The sequence below is a fragment of the Aspergillus bombycis genome (genome assembly GCF_001792695.1).
Source record: "Aspergillus bombycis strain NRRL26010 chromosome Unknown contig00076, whole genome shotgun sequence".
Classification (NCBI taxonomy): Eukaryota; Fungi; Ascomycota; class Eurotiomycetes; order Eurotiales; family Aspergillaceae; genus Aspergillus; species Aspergillus bombycis.
In genome coordinates this window covers 86,876-104,302 of record NW_019170078.1, presented here as the reverse complement: position 1 = coordinate 104,302, position 17,427 = coordinate 86,876, and the positions used below count along the sequence as shown (strand labels likewise).

The following is a 17,427-nucleotide window of genomic DNA, read 5'->3' as shown; positions in this document are numbered from 1 at the left end:
TCAGGCAGCGTTGCCGAATCATGTGATTGACAAACGAAATTATTTTTTCAGTTATGGAAGTATTCTTTATACATTACAATACCGCTTTGTCCATTAAAAGTCTTGTAACTATTCAGTATTAAATAAGTGCCTATGAAGTACTTTTTGAAACAATAAATTAGAATACAGCTCCACCAAGTTGAATTTATAAAGTGAGATGGCCTGCCCTGCTTTTTGAATTACCTCAACAACCACGTGATCAAAGGGTGATTGCAACCTCCGTGAACTGTACGCTGACTTGTCGAATATAATTGCGGCTTATATATCATTTAAAAAAGTAATCTTTCAACCAATTGGGGATGTGGTTTAGTGGTATAATGTTCGCTTAGCATGTGAAAGGTCCGGGGTTCAATTCCCCGCATCTCCATCTCTTTTTGCCCATCTCTTTTTACTGCTTAGTGTCAAGATATCTATAGAAAACTTTTATAGGCTATTGGACCTGACCTTTTTTTTTTATGGCCCTCGCTTGATGTCAAGTACATACAACGCGGAGAGTGGATATCATACATAGGGAACCCAGATGCTCGCAGTACACAGTCGGTCTGTGTGTATTAGGTGTTGGTACAATCAATGAAAGAATTTCGCAGACTCGATACACTCAGCATACTACAGTGACACTGAAGCAGGGATCATCCCAGCTGCTATTGCAACAGTCGATTGCCATGGACACTGCCGCAATGCCTAATGCCGATACATGATGGTTATATCCTACACCTAACCCGGGCAAAGATTGGAACAAATCCGTTTGGTCAAGAAGATCGAGTAATTCCCATTATGGGTTTGTAGCTGCAGAGGATATATCGTCCAATTGAAATACAGATAGTCCACAGGGGATCAAGAGAAATAGTAGTCTTAAGGGGAATCCGCCGCCGTCTCTCCGACTCCTAACCCAGCCTAAAGCCATTCCGGTATGAAAAAACAATGACAATGAGTGTCGCTAAGCCGATATCCTCGATATCAGGAGTATGTACGGTGTGCGAGGGCAAATAAAAGTACAATCCAAAAAACACCAGTCGAAAGGCAGGAGACTATGCCGACGGACTCCCGCGAGCTTCCGCCAGGCTTCTTGACCAAGCCCGCAAAGAAGTTTGCTAGTGCTTGATTGTGCGATTTCTCGCCAGAGGGTGCTGAAAGGGTATCCTTTCTCTGGGATCGATTGGCCTCCCTCTCCTAAATTAATCAGATGGTTAACGACACGGCTTCGAACAACACAAGTGGCCGCTGGAGTCGTCACTCACCTTAAGCTTCCTAAGCATATCATCAGCATCCACCTGAATTCCTCCCATATTGAATTGGACAGGCCCGATGTGTTCATTTACTCGGCCATTATCATCCAGCGGTGACATCTCAAGCTGGGGCACTGGTTTAGCTGTGCGATCCTTCTCATCTTCAAGTTTTAACTGTTCTAGAACGTCCAACTGCTTCGTGAGGAAGCTTTGCATGTCGGATGTGTCGACCTCAACCTTGTTTCTGCTATGTTGGCTGCCAGGATGCGTCATGGATGCGTCTAGTTTGGGGTCTTTGATCGTCTGTTCGAAGATAGCCACGGCGCTTGTTCCATCATCCAGGCCGGCTGCATCTTCGCCTTGAGGCCTATCACCATCCACGGGCGAGCCCGAGAGCGGTTCTGGCGGATCCTGAATTTCAATCGACCATGCTGTTGAGACTCCTTCCATATCAAAACCTTCCCTGATAATTCGAATTTTTCCCCACGAGTCCCAGTTTGAAGGTACTAGGATCTTATCGCGATCGATCACGTTGTGCTTTAGGGACTGTCTCTTCAGGAGCGAGTGTATACCGAGCGACGAATGTAACAAGCTCTGCAGCGAGTTGGCCAGAAAAGGTGTCGTATAGATAAGTGATGCGCCATCTGTTAGCAATCAGAGAGCCGCTCGAGACTATAGGAGGGACGATAGGCCCACAAAGAAACTCACGTTTAAGAAGAATTGTTCTCATGAACTGGAGAATGAAGTCGAATTCCTCCTCGTGCCAGCCATGATCCTTCTCCAACTTCTCGATCTTATCAGCCTGCAACATTTGACATCGTTAATAAATTATCTCCTCAAATGGTGCTGTTTCGCATGAATGGTGTTTCGGGCACGACATACTCCCTGACAGACCACACACATAGGAATTCCTAGCCCCTCATCCCATTCGCCGGGCCCTAAAGGTATCGTCACCGGGCCACCCGAGCTGGTCAATCCTTGTGCCCCCGTTGAGCCGGGGTCTATTCCCCTCTTTCGATCTCTCCACTCTGTCATAGTTTCTTCCATCATAATTTTTGTCTCGTCATCTAGAGAAATGAGCACGTGTCGCAAGAGGCGGACCCATTCCCTTAGTCGCCGGACCCATGTCCAAGGGTCCGACCAGTCTAGCAGGATCACGACCAGCGTCTCCGGGACAGATTGGGCGGTCAAAAGCGGTTTGAGGAGGGGCGCAAAAGAGAGGGAGGGTTCGGAAAGGAGATAGGCAGAGACACGCGCCAAAGTATCTTTTAGACTACATATTAGCCCAATCCAAAAGCGCGAATGCCCTTGAAGGTGTGTAAAGTAAGACCGTATTTACCTTCTTGGTCAGCATCCAGAACATCTTGGTATGTGTATCCCAAAGCGAACTGATTGGCAACCGGGGGTACCCTTCCTTTCCGCCGGTCGTTTGATAAGCTGGGGTCCGATGTGTCCGCTGACAGTGTGTCTAGAAACTCTCTTTGGCTCTCGGGAGTACCTCCTGAAAAAAAGGAATATACCTGATTAGCGACACGGCCATTTTGTCCCAGCCGGGGAAGTAGAGGCTGTATACCTAGGATGAGAAGATTCTTTTCCGGCAGGCGCTTTCCGTTGGCGACGCTATCTAACATAGAAGACCAGATATTCTTCTTCGGGCCATCCTTGCTCGAGGGTCGACTGTTGTTTCCCGACCCGAGCCTGGGCCCGGGATTATGACTTGAGGTGAACATTGTCTGTCCAGTTTCGACTGTATTTAGCCGGCGCGGACCATCCCAAGCGGTCGCCAGACAGTCCTGTCAATATTCCGACGAATTTAACGCGTGGACTGCGAACTCTCGAGGTCGGTGAAATAATGGAACAGCGGTCGGAACAGTGTCAGGGGATATGGATCTGGAGTCGGTATACTCTGTGAGCTGTTCAGACAGAACCGTAGACAAGATATTTTCCCGTTAAGGGAAGTCTTCAATATATCCAGTAGCCGTCTATGAGAATGTTGAAGTTTCCAAGGGTGTCGCGAGGAGGAGTTGTTCCGTAGAGGGGGAAATTACAAGTTATTTCGTTGTAAACAATAGTTGCAAGTGTCGCCGTTCTTGCGGGTGGGACCTCCCGCGGAGGCCGCCCGTGATTGACCTCTTTGCAGCTTAGTCTCGTTCTCCGAACCGTAGTAAGCTATCTATCCTTTGCGCCAAAAAGATCTACCCCAGCACGTTCAGTTGGATACAGATCAACTATCCTTCCGAAAGCGTGCTATACGGTTATCTCGCTTATCCACTCGGAAGCCGCGTTGTAATAATGAACGCTATCCGTCAGATCCAGTCGCTCAACAAGCGTGAACTTGAAAATGCAATGTGCGTGGTACTTTTGCTCTTGATTGGAATCCGGCCCCCCCAAAAGGATTTCCGGCTAACACTCGTTGTCTGATACAGCCCACCTGAAGCGTCCTGGCACGCCGATTACCGAGACACAGCATACATCTACATTGGTGGTCTGCCGTACGACCTCTCTGAGGGTGACATTGTGACAATCTTCTCGCAGTATGGCGAGCCAGTCCACGTGAACCTTGTGCGCGATAAGGAAACCGGGAAGAGCCGAGGATTTGCATTTCTAAAATATGAAGACCAGCGCAGTACAGACCTTGCTGTTGATAACTTAGGTGGATCCACAGTTCTGGGAAGAGTGTTGCGCGTGGACCACGTGAGATATAAGAGAAGAGATGATGAAGAGGAGGGGGATAATGTCGCAAAACTGATGGGCGACACAGTCGCTAAGAGTGCAGGTGATGGAGATACAGATGATGAGCGACGCAGGCGGAGAAAGAGAAGAACTGACGAAGATGAGCCGGGAAGACGACCTCTACTGAAGGAAGAGAAGGAGCTTGAGGAATTAATGGTGAACCACGATGAAGAGGACCCGATGAAGGAGTATCTCATACAGGAGAAGAAGGAGGAAGTCGCACGAGCGCTAGAGAAACTTAGCCGAGAAAAATCATCCCGCAGACGAGAATCTAGTAGGGAGAGATCGAGTTGCCATCATCGTCGCCGCCACCATCGTCGCCGACATGATGAGGACCGCTCCCGTTCTCGGGAGAGGAGTACTCGACATCGACGGTCACGCTCGAGAGAAGAGCGATCCTATAGGAACAGATCACCACCAAGGAAGGAGAGAACCTACAGAGATAGGACACCGGTAGGATCACGATCACCAGAACCACAGCGGAATCGAGATAGGGAGGACCGACACAGATAAATCTCTAATATGTGGCACTGATTTATATGAAAGGGTAACAGATTTGGTCATAATCTCTACATGGTCACTGGGGCGCACTTGATGAGCCCGCCAGCTCGGAGCCAGATGCTCATCATCTTAACGATGAAAGAATGCACGGATCAGCCAAAGCGTGGGATGACAACCACCAACTGAAGTAGACGCTCTGACGTCCAGTATCTGTTATATGCAGAAAAGAGCCTGTCAGGTCTCATGCTGCGACGTCGACATCAAGCATTTGCCAAACAAAGGTCATTTGCTTGTAGCAGGATTGAGTACCATTGCCCCAGAAAGATGCGTATAATTAGTACTCTTAATGCTAGACCTCTTTCCCGCATCTTGTTGCGGAGAACCCTACCTCAGCCGCCTCCTAAATATCTCTTCCAGCCTTCCCTCATACAGTAGCGCTTTCCATCGCCGCCTTCACGAAGGACGAACTTCTCCCAGCGTCCATCCCTGCCTGATCCAAGAACGAGAATTGTTTGGTCATCGGGCCATCCTACCACACCTTTAAGAGGTCTCCCAAATGAGGTCCCAAGAGGTGGCACATAATGAGAACCTGGTGCCGATTCGTCACCAATCTCAAAAGGAGCACTTGCAAAAGAGTAAACATCAGAGAAAACTCTGGGAAGCAGGGGGATTTTCCCTAGGATGCCCCATTTCTGGTTCGTTCCTTCTTCCGATGGTTGGGATGCCAGTGGGTTGCGATGCGAATGATTTAGTGGGTGAGGAAGATCAAAGACATGTAAAGTAGACTTGTCCGATGTTACGGCTAATAAGTTGTTCGAAGGCGAAATAGCAAGCGAGAATATCACTGCCTGATCGACCCCCCGCCGTAGTTCAGCCATTTTCGTGCAATTGCTGGTGGAGAATACCCGCACCAGAGTCCCCTAATGTAGTCAGTGATAGATACATTTTAGAGTAGAGGGTTTCGTGGATGATACCATTTCACTCGCTGTTGCCAATACCTCTCCATCCGGGCTCAGCGCCATAGCACGTAATGGTGAGCTGTGTGCAGGTATGATGCTGACGTTCCCTGTCTCTAGCTCAACTAATTGAACCTGCCCGGGAGATCGTCCAGGGAAAGCAAGTAGCTTCTGCCCCAAGCAGGCTAGGCCCATCGGATTATCTGTTGTTTCAAAGACAGACAGTTTTTGCGGGGGGGTTGAGAATGCGAAGATGTGGATGCTGTTCAGCAAAGCGATGACAATTCGCGACTTTGACAAACGGACACCCAGCACAGATGTGCGGAATTCTAGGGTGATGACCGCTTTCTGTTTCGCATCATCCCAGATAGCCAGCTATGTATATGCTCCATGAGTACACCAAAACCGAGTGTTGAAGTGCTAGATTCGTGGTAGTGTACCTACCTTGTTTTGGGGAAACTTAGGTTGCCTTCCCCCACCGACGATGGCTAAGTAGTTGGTCTGTCCTAGCATTACCGCGACACCGATGCCTGCATTAAAGTCTACAGGGTGCATGCAGTTAGCGGCGTGGAAGGGACTACACGGACCGGACTAGGTAGTATGAAGGCCAACGGAGCTTGCATACCTCTTGATACCTTCAGCTCACAAGGGTCGGCATTAAAGACTACCACAGGTCATTCTGTTCTCAGCTTGGTTATTCCCACAAGGTAATCCCGACACGTAGTTAGAAGACATACCACAAAATCCTGTATCAAGGCCAACAGCAAAACAGCTGTTGTCATTATTAAAGGTCGCGGAAAGGGAGAAGGGCCCCACAGATTCATCAATAACTTGACGGGTATTCATGATGCTCTATGTAGAACGAAGGATTATCGATCCGGGAGACTGAATCCGATGTTACAACGGAAAGTATCCAAGTAGATCTTGAGCGCATTCAGGTTGCTTTATCGCCTCTAAATAGCGGCGGTCACCAACTGGATTACTAACCACGAGCGTTGATGCTCAGCTGAGGAAGGTATTCGCTGGCGTAGGCAAGATGAGTTGGTCCCCCGGATTAGGTATAGAGTTGGTATGATGAAACAAACAGCCAATGGGTCGATGGCCAGGTCTAGGTTCACGTCACTACTAGTACTAGTAAGAGTGGCTTGTTCCCACCACCATGAGTTCAAATCCCGCCCTGATCGTTTTCTTTTCCTCGCTCCAATCTTTGCGCTTTCTTTCTACGTCTCAGACCGAATCCTCCACGGACCATGACCGTGCCTCACTGCATGAATGGGACGTTGCCTCTTCCGGCTAAGATTGATTTTAGGTTACATCCTAACTTATCATGGCAATATCTGGGCTACTTTTCTCTGTCTATATTTGAACGTCATCTCCGGAGTTGTATATACATCCGCATTTTCCTTCAAGATTGTATTTTCAACGGCAGCGTGGAAGGAATGACTAGGTGGTTACCAACTGGTTAGCAGTCGTGCTATGGACGTGGGGCATCTCTAGCACTCTTGACCAATATGACTATTTTTTTTTTTGGATTACCACAGGCACGCCTGCTAGAAGCTCAAGCTGATGACCATCAGTTATCATGCTCCCAGTAGTATAACCATGTAGTGCCAATCTCGATCACCAGCACTCTCCGCTAGAGAACGAGTGAGGCTGAAAAGTTACTGTTGCCCTAACGGAAAAAGACCCGAGATACTCTCTAAATATTGAGGAAAATACAAGAATGACGGCCGTAGCTAGCGCCAGCGAGATCATTCTCTAGGATCACCTAGAATAGAAAAAGAATGCTTATTTGTTTTTAGAGATCTATGGATCATGTGTGTAGTCCATATACAAGCTTCCTGCCTAGGGTGGCTAACGACCAGTGTACTGTGTATTGTACTATGCGTTTTCAGTACCATCTGAGCGGCCCGCAATGACCCACGGCGTCTTCCATTGGACGTCCACAACCCCTGAAAAGGCCATAGACCGGGGGAGATGGTCGGATCAAGCAAATAAGGTATGATTTCTATCAGGCACAGGGCTATTGTGAAAAGAAAAAGAAGAGAAAAGATACTTGAGAGTGAGATGGGTCTTGACCCCATGCTAAGTTTAGCAAGCTACTAGGTATCCTCATCTGTCACAATTGCGATTCTCAATAGAGAGCAATAATTGATGATCCTCATGTCCATATCGGACAGGTAAATTATTGGGTGAACTGGGAAGAAGCCAGGTACCAGACTCTCCCTGTCGATGGTACCTGACAGTACCGTACCGGTTCCTTTCATGAGTGAAGTTCCAACCTGGAGAAGCAAGCGGTAGATGTGATTGGCCTGGAGGAGGTTATAAAAGGAAAAGGGGGGGTAACGCTCCCGTCAGTCGTTTCCGTATCGGTGATACAGTGTATGTAGAATACCCCGTACCATACCCTGCCCTGAACAGCCTGAGTGCCTTACTGTAGCGGAGCTAAACTAAACAAACTAAGGGAGACCACTTTCCCCCTAATGGGCGAAGTAAGGTAACGTCTCTCTTCCTCTCACTCCAACTTGTCTGCTGCTCATTCGACCTCAGGAGAGCAGCAATTTATCCCATCCCCCATTCATCTTCTTCTCCCGGTCCTTTCCTTAGCCAAAACCACTTTTTGTGCTTAGCCGCTCGCTTTCTCTTCCTTCAACTTTCTCCTCTTCTTCTTTCTTGTTTCCCCCCCTTTTCTCCCCACGTTCTCTCCTTATTTAGCCCACCATGTCGTCGGCTTTCAACGCGGTATGTTGCTTGCTTTCCCCTTTCCACACTTGCTGCTTAAACAGATCTACCTTCTACCCCCTCTTGACCTCCACCCAACGTACAATTATCCCTGAATCGGTCCCTCACTCTTGACACTCCTACCCAGTCTACTTCACATGAGAGTTACTGATCATGAGTTCAATGTCCTATAAACAGATCAAGCTCCGTCGCAAGAAGAATGTCAAGAAGGGTATTCAGTTCTGTTTGATGGTCTGTGGTGCCAGCGGAACTGGTGCGTATTAGGAATGCCCCATGCTCTGCTCTCCTGTGTGGGAATTGACCAATCGCTATTCTGACAGGCCGTACTACCTTTGTCAACACCCTCTGTGGCAAGCAAGTTCTGGAGGGCAAGGATGCTGACGATGCTGCCAATGCTCATGTTGAGGAGGGTGTCCGCATCAAGCCGGTGACGGTCGGTAAGTCGATATTTGAATCGGCATTGAAAAGGACGTATGCTAATTGGGCGATCCGAAGAGCTTGAATTGGATGACGAAGGCACCCGAATCTCTCTCACTATTGTCGACACCCCCGGCTTCGGTGACCAGATTGATAATGAAGCAAGGCATGTGAACGCCACCAGAGCTAGGTTCGCCGCTCGCAAAACTGACCGTTTACAGCTTTGGTGAGATTGTTGGATACCTTGAGCGCCAGTACGATGATATCCTTGCCGAAGAATCACGAATCAAGCGAAACCCCCGCTTCAGGGACAACCGTGTCCACGTCCTTTTGTACTTCATCACACCGACTGGCCATGGCCTCCGTGAGCTGGATATCGAATTGATGAAGCGTCTTTCGCCTCGTGTCAACGTTATCCCCGTCATCGGAAAGGCCGACTCCCTCACTCCTGCCGAACTGGCCGAGTCCAAGAAGCTGATCATGGAGGATATCGAGCACTACCGCATCCCGGTCTATAACTTCCCTTACGATATCGAGGAGGATGATGAGGATACCGTGGAGGAGAACGCCGAACTACGTGGGCTTATGCCGTTTGCCATCGTTGGCTCTGACGACTTCGTGGAAATCGATGGCCGGAAAGTGCGAGCCAGGCAATATCCTTGGGGTGTAGTTGAGGTTGAAAACCCTCGCCACTCTGATTTCTTGGCCATCCGAAGTGCCCTTCTTCACAGCCACCTTGCGGATCTAAAGGAGATCACCCATGACTTCCTTTATGAAAACTACCGTACCGAGAAGCTCAGTAAGAGCGTTGACGGTGCCACTCCGTACGCTATCCATCCTTACCCTTGTGCTTATGTTGCAGGATACTGACCCCTCTAGCAGTACCCAAGATTCGTCAATGAACCCAGAAGACCTAGCATCCCAGTCTGTTCGCCTGAAGGAAGAACAACTCCGTCGTGAGGAGGAGAAGCTCCGCGAGATCGAACTCCGGGTGCAGCGTGAAATTGCTGAAAAGCGCCAGGAATTGTTGGCTCGTGAAAGCCAGCTGAGGGAGATCGAGGCTCGTATGGCACGCGAGTCTAGCAGCCAGGACGTCGCCAATGGTGATGCTTAATTCAAACTTGTCAAAGACTAGTCTTACGTTGCGTGTTTGGCACCGACCGTGTCGACGTAATGGAATTTATGGCGCGGCGGTTGTACTCAATGGGGTTAATATTGATTTTCTTATTCACGTTAATAGCTTCGTTTGAGAGGGTGGGAAGGGAAAATGCAACGCTCCGTTAATTGCGATGACTGGCGCCATTCTTCCCTTTCCTACAAAGAGGGATTCGGACAAGAGGCGATGAAACCTTTGCTGCAGCTCCCCACCTACTTTTCCAGCTCTCATTGATTTCTTCTATGCCCTCTTCCATCCAGGCGGGGCCTTGTCTCGTTTCGCAACCCGTGTTTGTGATGCTCGGGGTCAGAGATAGCATCTTTTAATCGTTGACAGTTGTCACTGGAACACCTGCATAACTTCCTTTCCTTTTGCCATCTTATATATTTCTTTTTTTTTTTTTATCTCTTCCCCCACCCCCTTTGTTTCTTTTTGAACTCTTATCATCAATGACACCTGTCCCAATCTCAGCAGCGCAGCAAGATTCCCTCTTTTGTCATTTTATCATTTGTGTTGTGGCTTACGTCTTGTCTCTTATTATTCTATGTCTCCTAGTTGAATAGTAGTGCATGAGGAAGAAAAGTGCCTTACAGCTCGTATGGCTGGCGTAGGTCGCATATATTGATTGATGCAAGGTAAGAATGCCAAGAGCCGATGATGGTCTGGACCATACACCAGCTCTTGTACAAAGAAGCTTCATAGACTTCAATATTTCTGATCATTATCTCTCCAGTTCGAGTAGCCACAGAGCTGATTACATTTCTATTGCCGCCAAGCTCTTCCTGCACAAAGGGAGAGAAGAAGAGACGGTGAAGAAGGGGAACAAAGGCAAAGAAAAAAGAGAACCAAGAAGAGGTTCAACGATAAATAGGTCAGCACTAGCTTTCCTCTCTATTGTAGCTTTGCTATGGGTAATTTGAAAGGTATGAAGAAAACATACACCAGGTTGACATGACCTGGGGAAAGAAATTATACGGGGAATGCAAACAACACGGGCGAAAAAGAGAAACGATGAAAACAAAAAGGACGCACAACTGACAGTAAGAATAAACATGTGGTATTTGCGCTTCATTGTACACAGTGGAAAATAGGCAAATGATGGTAGATATAAAGGCTGACTTGATACAGATCAAATCAATAACATAGAGAGGTATTAGAAAGGGAAGGAGAAGATGCGAAAAAAAGCTCATACAGAAGAGCAAAATGCTTAACGAAGCGAGATCGAATGCCTTTCGGAATGGCAAAAGACCGGTCTAAGAGCGATCAAAATAAACTTGAAAGAACAAATGCTATCTCTCATTTCGTCCATCTCTGTTCAACTAATGCTGCGGCTTGTTCCAGAAATCCAAACTGGCTACTACGTCTTCGCCTGCTTCATCTTCGTAGGCGTACAGTATCTAGAGATATATTAGTATCACTACATCGGTATGGGTTACTCTTGTTCGACGTACCTCGCTTGTAGAGGAATGCAGCATACGAATGTTCTTCCCAGTCATGATGTGGATCAGCTCGCTCGTGTCAACGTGTCTGATTTCGATGAAGTTCGGTTCAAACGCGAGGATATAGGGAGGTGAAAGTGCGAAGGCATTAGGGTTGCCTTCCCATGAAATCTTCCAGTCCGGACGAGCACGCCAGCCATTGCGATTAACAAAGAACGAGAAATCACTATAGTTGAGAAGGAATTCGCCGTCCAATCGTCCGATATGAATAGGCTTAACGTTTTCTTTGCGTGCCACAAAGTCTAAGGAAGTATCGGCTTGATCAAGCAAAGACTGTGTCTCGGTTGTCTCGAGGCTAACGACCTCAAAACCACGAGCACAGCCAACGCAAAGCGTCGAACGGAGGAAATGGATCGAGGAGGATTCGGCGGGGATATAATATTCCTAGGAGTGTGGTCAGTATGAAATCAGGAGGTATATTGCGCTGGTTGCAAGGCGTATACGAACCTTGAAAGGTTTCAAGGTGTCTTGACCACCCTGGAACATCTTACTGACAGCTGACTTCTTCTTTCCCTTTGTCAGGTTGTCCATGGGCTCGTATACCTTGATTGTACTTGACAGAGCAGAAGTCTTGACAGAACAGACCAGATGGCGACCAAGTCCAATACCGGCTTTGAAGAAATTCGCATGGCCTTGAATCTTCTTGGGCCTTTTCGCTGCTGTGTTCTGGCCCTCTCCTATTTCAAGAGCGTCCATCGGATACGAGGACAACGTTTTGTTCGCCAAGACCAAGAGTAGTTGATACTCTTCCAAAGTGTCTATTTGAGTTACCTGGCTGACATCCAAGACTCGCCTTGGCTTCGCAGACTTATCCTTTGGCCAACGATCCGAGAGATAAATGCCACTATCTGTACCGTACACCAATTTTCTACCACCATCGATGGGGACAAGGCAATTTACCCGGTTGACTGACGTGAAGAAACCCTCACAGAGCAGGGTCTTGTTATAGAAGTTGCTGTTCCGCTCCCTCAATTTTCTTTGCTGTTCCTCCACCAATTCAATGAATTTTCGTCTTTGCATGGGGGATGTGGCATAGAGAGTTTGTTCGTAACCGCCTTTGCCAAGATGCCTGAAGGTGATGGGAAGTCCATCCTTCGTGTTTGGCAGATTCGCGGCCGCTTTATTCGGGAGTAGACTAGATGATGGTCTTTTGGCGATTCCTGCCCTGGGTATAACCTCGTCCATCTGCGCAATGACCAGGAGTTCCAGAGGAATTGGTTTCCGATAAACTCGGTACTCCTCACGCTTGTTCACAATCTTGATTCTCACCAATAAAACAGCATGGTCAAAAAGATATGCGGTGACCTCGGAGGTATCAGTCGGTGTCTTTCGAAAAGCCATTTTTGTCAGCATCTGACGGTTTTCCTCCTTTAGCTTCAAGTCGACATAGTCGCCAGGATTGAATTTTAGAGCTCCGCTAAGCTGAAGGAGATTAAAATGGTTCTCGGCTCTTCCACTTTCAGTGTTGACACGGGACAAGAAATCCTTGATGATCTTGATAGCTTTGGGAATATCTTCTTTGTCAGGGTTATCATCCGCCGTGTTTTTCACGACCTGTTCAAGGAGCAATGGATATCTTGCGAGACGGGTGGTGGGTTTGGTCAAGTATCCATTCAGTTCTAGCTTTCGTGACTCCTTTAAACGCTCAGTCTCTTCCACAAACCTTGCAAAGGCTGGATTAGATGCCTTCTCTTTCTCGAACTCGTACTTTCCGTAGAGTTGATTCGCACCGTATTTGATAAATGGGTCGAACCGTGGAACATGTTGAAGGAATATATCGCCAACTGTTTTCACTACGTGGCTTTCCTTTTGTCTGGTATTGAGAGCTTCAGCCAAGCCACTGTTGACTTTCAGGACCTCCAAGCAGTTTCCAAATACTGTACGGATGAACCTTTCTCGTCCATGTTCTGGAATGGGTGAGACGTTTGTGTTGCCAGCACCGCGCAAAGGCCTCATCCAAAAATCTCGCAGATACTCCAAATCCTTGACAAAATCGCGTTCCGTGTACATAATTTCGAAGATGATTTCTTGTCGTTTCTTTTCACGATCATCGATGCTATCGGAGACCTCCTTTGGAACCATGTTAATCCATAATTTCTGATTGTCATTATCATCATCGTCGCCATGTAAGCTTCCTTTAGACGCAGACGTCCGCAAACCCGGCTGCGGTTTAAGGTTTAGTCGTGCTTGCTGCTCCAGTCTTCTAGGGCACGCAATTGAGTAGCATAAACTGTCGCGGGTACAAGTCGGGGAGTAACACTCAGTGAGAAGGGTGAAAACTCCGTTGATTTCAAAAGTGGGCGCATCCACAGTGTCGTTAAATTGATAGACTTCACCAGAAGAATCTCGAAGACGATGGTCGTACGTCACATCGTGGAAAAGCTTCTGCGCATCCAGGGCACGCCCCAGAAGAAGAGCTAGGTTTCGATCGTTCGTTTTAATGATGTGGCTAATCAAGTCTACCGCATCTGCGCCAGAAAAGGCATTTTGATATGCAAGTCCGTTCTTGTGCCTTTCACCAAGTTCAATCTTCTCGCGGAAGGCATCAGTAACCCGCGAAAGCAAAGCTGGATAGACCAATGGCACCTTGCTTCTACGGGAGTTGCTCGCCACAAGAGTTGTCTGACCGGCGGGCTTGGGAGGCGCCTGGCTTTGCATGCTCATTGTTCGATCTGTCATTACCGTCGAAGCCATCGACATGGAGCGGGATGTCGTCGAACCATCACTCGGTGGCCGTGGCCTGCCATCGGTATTATGGGCGGTGGCTGGGTCCATATCTGGTCGAGAAAGCGGCGGTTGGCTAGAGCCCGATGGCTGTCTTCGAGCAGGGATTACTCTCCCTGTGCTTGTGGTATGATTGTAGTCCGGGCGATCGGTCGAATATGACGTTAATGACATAGCGCGCTCGTTTCCATGCCTCTCCGGCACAACTCGTCCTTGTGCGGTCATTGGAGCTGCGGCGTTGTACGGCTGCTGGCGGAAAGCGCTTGCAGATGTATGATTAAAGCTACTAGGTGGTGGTTGATATAGTGGCGGTCCACCCATTCTTGCCATTGACCTTGATCTGTAAGCATCTGAATTCAGTGCAGGAGGTGGCATTGGCCGGCTGTATCCCTTCGCATCCGGATACTGTGCTCCTGGGCTCGGCCTTGAGTCTAACCGTTGGGGCTGAGGATAAGCGAAGCGTCCAGGGTACGGTCGCGGAGGATTCTGGGAAGAGTGAGAAGTCATAGTTGTGGACCCAGAGTACGCTTGATAATATCCGTTCGGGGCGCCCGCTGGATGTCCATTCGGCACCTGGCGGTTCGGTGGTGGAGGACCTCTCTGCATCTGGGGATGCGGCACGTGTGATGACATAGTGTGAGCCCTGTCTTGAGAAAATTGAGGCGTTTGCGAAGTCATTGTCTGAGAGCGGCCAGGTGGTGGTGCCCCACCAAAGATCTCAGAAAATGCAGCATCTCGTTGGAATGATGAAGGATGTCCGTAAGGCCGGTAGTTCCGGCCTTGATGGCCTCCAAGATCGGCCATGGTTGATTCCCCTCTTTTCCTCTTTGATCCTGATTTCGAAATTTATTCGGATAGGATGGAGGAATAATACGACGACTAGCAAGTATACCGGAAGACTGAAAGAATTCGAGCCCTGATATAACGAAAGGGTATCGGAACCGGTCGTAGAGAGCGTGCAGAGCGTCGCGAGATGATCGTTGGGAATCGTGGAGAAAGGAGGAGGGACAAGGGGAGAAGGAAAAAGATATGCAGGAAAGAGAAAGAGATACTCCACAGACGATAATTTATAATCAAACAACAGACAAGAATAAAATTCAGTAAGAAATTTCCTAGACACAAAATAACCCCAAGCGTATCATGCCTCAATGGGGAGGCGTCGGTCCTGAGACGATTTCAAAGCCGTGGAGGAAGGCGTCGACAAGACCGCGTGGTGTGTTAGTAACGATGGAAGTGCGCTACTAAGGAGCCTTGAGCGCAACGGCAAGCCAGGGCCCCCTGCAGGTTCATAGCCTTAGCATCCTCCCTCGGACTAGTTGATCGGGGCGAGATAACAGTGAGTCCGGATTGAGTGAAGGGGCCAGACTAGGTAAAAGTTGGGGAAGAGGGGAGGAGCGGGGGGTGGAGGGTATTTGGGAAGGGGAGTATGTATGGGAAAGTGGTGAAGAATGGTCCGTCCGTGATGGAAAAGCACGGGGTTTGTTGGGTTGAACAGGCACATGTCAGACTTAACCCGGATAGGCCAGAAGTGTGGCTTTCTGCGGCTGGTACGGTGGCCCGGGCGAGCAACTTGGTACGGACAACATCCACCCTACTAGACCGGTAGTCTTCAAGTTGATGTTCTTCCGAGCTGCAACGATTCTGGTTCTCAACAGAGTGTCCTGTTCGTCGCGTGCATTTGATTGCATTTCCCTTCATTGAGGTTCACTTCACTTCTTGTCTTCTCTCTTCCCCCCCCCTCTTCTCTCCTGTTCTTTGTCCTTTCATCATCTCCATTCACCATTGGAACCAACCTGATCACAATGGTGGTGGACAGCGAGTTGGCGCCCAAGTTCGCCCCCTTCTTCTCCTTTGTAGGTGAAATGACTTGCAACGCGATCATACCTGATACCTTGGGATTTTGCTGACTTCTTGTCTTTAGGCAGGGATAGCTGCAGCTGTGAGTACTCTGTGAACGTGCCTCGACACCTGACTGTACGCTAACGATCTTTCGAAAGATGATCTTCGGATGTATGTCTACACTTGAGTATTGAATGCTAGCGATTATACGGCAAATTGGGATACTTACACAGTTCAAGCAATGGGGGCAGCATATGGAACCGCTAAGTCCGGCATTGGTATCTCGGGCGTGGGAACTTTTAGATCGGATCTCATCATGAAGGCATGAATGACATTTTCACCCGAAATAACTAGCGATACGATTGTTCTGTCTTGCTGACTGAAATAGTCGTTGGTTCCGGTCGTTATGTCTGGTATTATCGCGGTGTACGGCCTTGTCATCGCAGTCCTCATCGCACAGGACATGCAACCACCTCCATTACAACGGATGAGCCTATATACGTACGTGCAATTTTGCGAACTGTGTCTCAGTCTGGATGTAGTATGCTGACAGCACACAAAGTGGGTTCATGCACCTTGCATCAGGACTGTCGGTTGGCCTCGCAGGCATGGCTGCCGGATACACTATTGGAATTGTTGGAGATGCGGTAAGCGGTCTTTGCATGGCTATGCGTACGTCTACACACTTCTAACAACTGTTCAAGGGTGTACGTGCGTACCTGCAGCAATCTCGGGTCTACGTCGGAATGATTCTCATCCTGATTTTCGGCGAAGTTCTTGGTCTCTATGGGTATGTGACTATTGTTATACATGAATATGAATTTGATGCTAACTGTGATAGACTTATCGTGGGCCTGATCCTGAACTCTAAGAGCCACCCTTAAACTGAGTTAAGCATTGTGTTTTGATATTCCGATATGTTGGCGACTGCACTTGACTGCTTTACCAACCTCCTTGAACTGCTTTATACCAAGGGCCCATCCCTTCGGACCATGGGGGTTTATTTTAGAAGACCGTGTGAAGGCAGCAGCGGTCTGCTCCCCCGCGGGTATTCCGGTTAGAACATCATCACCTTTTAGCCTTCGGGAGACTTTCTGTACTAGTATATGCCTACACGCTTTGGATAACAATGACTATATTGAATCTTTTACTTTTTTTTTTAAGTGAATGCAGTCTATCTTTTTTGCTTGTTTTGCATAATCAAAGCAACCTATGAAAACAAACGACCGGGACTCGGGGTGTGGGTAATAGTGGATGCGACCGACTTCATGGGGAGTTTCGACCTCGCGCCCATCCCGCGGGTTTGCCCCGCCAGTCGGTAGGTAACGTCAGAGTCTCCCGTAGCGCCGCCGATGGAACAAGAACGACCTCACCACAGCTTCATTCCGCAATCGCCTTAATCCTCGCTATCCCCCACCACGCCACTTCCGTACCTCCAATACATACCCAATGGAATATTACGATTGCATCGCATTCTAGTCTTGATTTTAGGGAGCCTCTCAGTTCCCCAATTGTCATTTAAAGTGCTCCGCTCCTCCCCCCCTCCTCCCCCCCATTGGGGTATTCAGATTCCTGCGGTTCCCCGAGACATGATC

General features: G+C 48.5%; 6 protein-coding genes across 6 annotated transcripts; 3 read left to right on the top strand and 3 right to left on the bottom strand.

Annotated features, from left to right (window-relative positions):
• Positions 1 to 996: 996 nt before the first annotated feature.
• On the bottom strand, positions 997 to 2,995 carry ABOM_008227 (dynein family protein; the record flags this gene model as incomplete). The annotated part of the gene is made up of 5 exons (XM_022535356.1): positions 997 to 1,209; positions 1,278 to 1,909; positions 1,974 to 2,067; positions 2,148 to 2,530; positions 2,605 to 2,995. The coding sequence occupies 5 exons, from the start codon at positions 2,993 to 2,995 to the stop codon at positions 997 to 999; spliced, it is 1,713 nt and encodes a 570-aa protein (XP_022386822.1).
• Positions 2,996 to 3,557: 562 nt separating this feature from the next.
• ABOM_008226 (uncharacterized protein) lies at positions 3,558 to 4,511 on the top strand (the record flags this gene model as incomplete). The annotated part of the gene is made up of 2 exons (XM_022535355.1): positions 3,558 to 3,613; positions 3,692 to 4,511. 2 exons carry the CDS (start codon positions 3,558 to 3,560, stop codon positions 4,509 to 4,511), a joined length of 876 nt encoding a protein of 291 aa, XP_022386823.1.
• Positions 4,512 to 4,888: 377 nt separating this feature from the next.
• ABOM_008225 (phosphatidylinositol-3,5-bisphosphate binding protein HSV2) lies at positions 4,889 to 6,301 on the bottom strand (the record flags this gene model as incomplete). The annotated part of the gene is made up of 5 exons (XM_022535354.1): positions 4,889 to 5,419; positions 5,474 to 5,830; positions 5,900 to 5,997; positions 6,081 to 6,119; positions 6,193 to 6,301. The coding sequence occupies 5 exons, from the start codon at positions 6,299 to 6,301 to the stop codon at positions 4,889 to 4,891; spliced, it is 1,134 nt and encodes a 377-aa protein (XP_022386824.1).
• A 1,875-nt stretch (positions 6,302 to 8,176) lies between these two features.
• aspA (putative septin AspA) lies at positions 8,177 to 9,728 on the top strand (the record flags this gene model as incomplete). Its single annotated transcript, XM_022535353.1, has 6 exons — positions 8,177 to 8,197; positions 8,375 to 8,450; positions 8,518 to 8,634; positions 8,693 to 8,804; positions 8,836 to 9,438; positions 9,497 to 9,728. The coding sequence occupies 6 exons, from the start codon at positions 8,177 to 8,179 to the stop codon at positions 9,726 to 9,728; spliced, it is 1,161 nt and encodes a 386-aa protein (XP_022386853.1).
• A 1,361-nt stretch (positions 9,729 to 11,089) lies between these two features.
• Positions 11,090 to 14,797, bottom strand: rom2 (putative Rho guanyl nucleotide exchange factor (Rom2); the record flags this gene model as incomplete). The annotated part of the gene is made up of 3 exons (XM_022535352.1): positions 11,090 to 11,167; positions 11,222 to 11,653; positions 11,717 to 14,797. 3 exons carry the CDS (start codon positions 14,795 to 14,797, stop codon positions 11,090 to 11,092), a joined length of 3,591 nt encoding a protein of 1,196 aa, XP_022386819.1.
• Positions 14,798 to 15,795: 998 nt separating this feature from the next.
• Positions 15,796 to 16,716, top strand: ABOM_008222 (V-type proton ATPase proteolipid subunit; the record flags this gene model as incomplete). Its single annotated transcript, XM_022535351.1, has 8 exons — positions 15,796 to 15,846; positions 15,915 to 15,932; positions 15,991 to 16,003; positions 16,072 to 16,121; positions 16,221 to 16,333; positions 16,395 to 16,479; positions 16,537 to 16,622; positions 16,674 to 16,716. 8 exons carry the CDS (start codon positions 15,796 to 15,798, stop codon positions 16,714 to 16,716), a joined length of 459 nt encoding a protein of 152 aa, XP_022386820.1.
• Between the last annotated feature and the right edge of the window lie 711 nt (positions 16,717 to 17,427).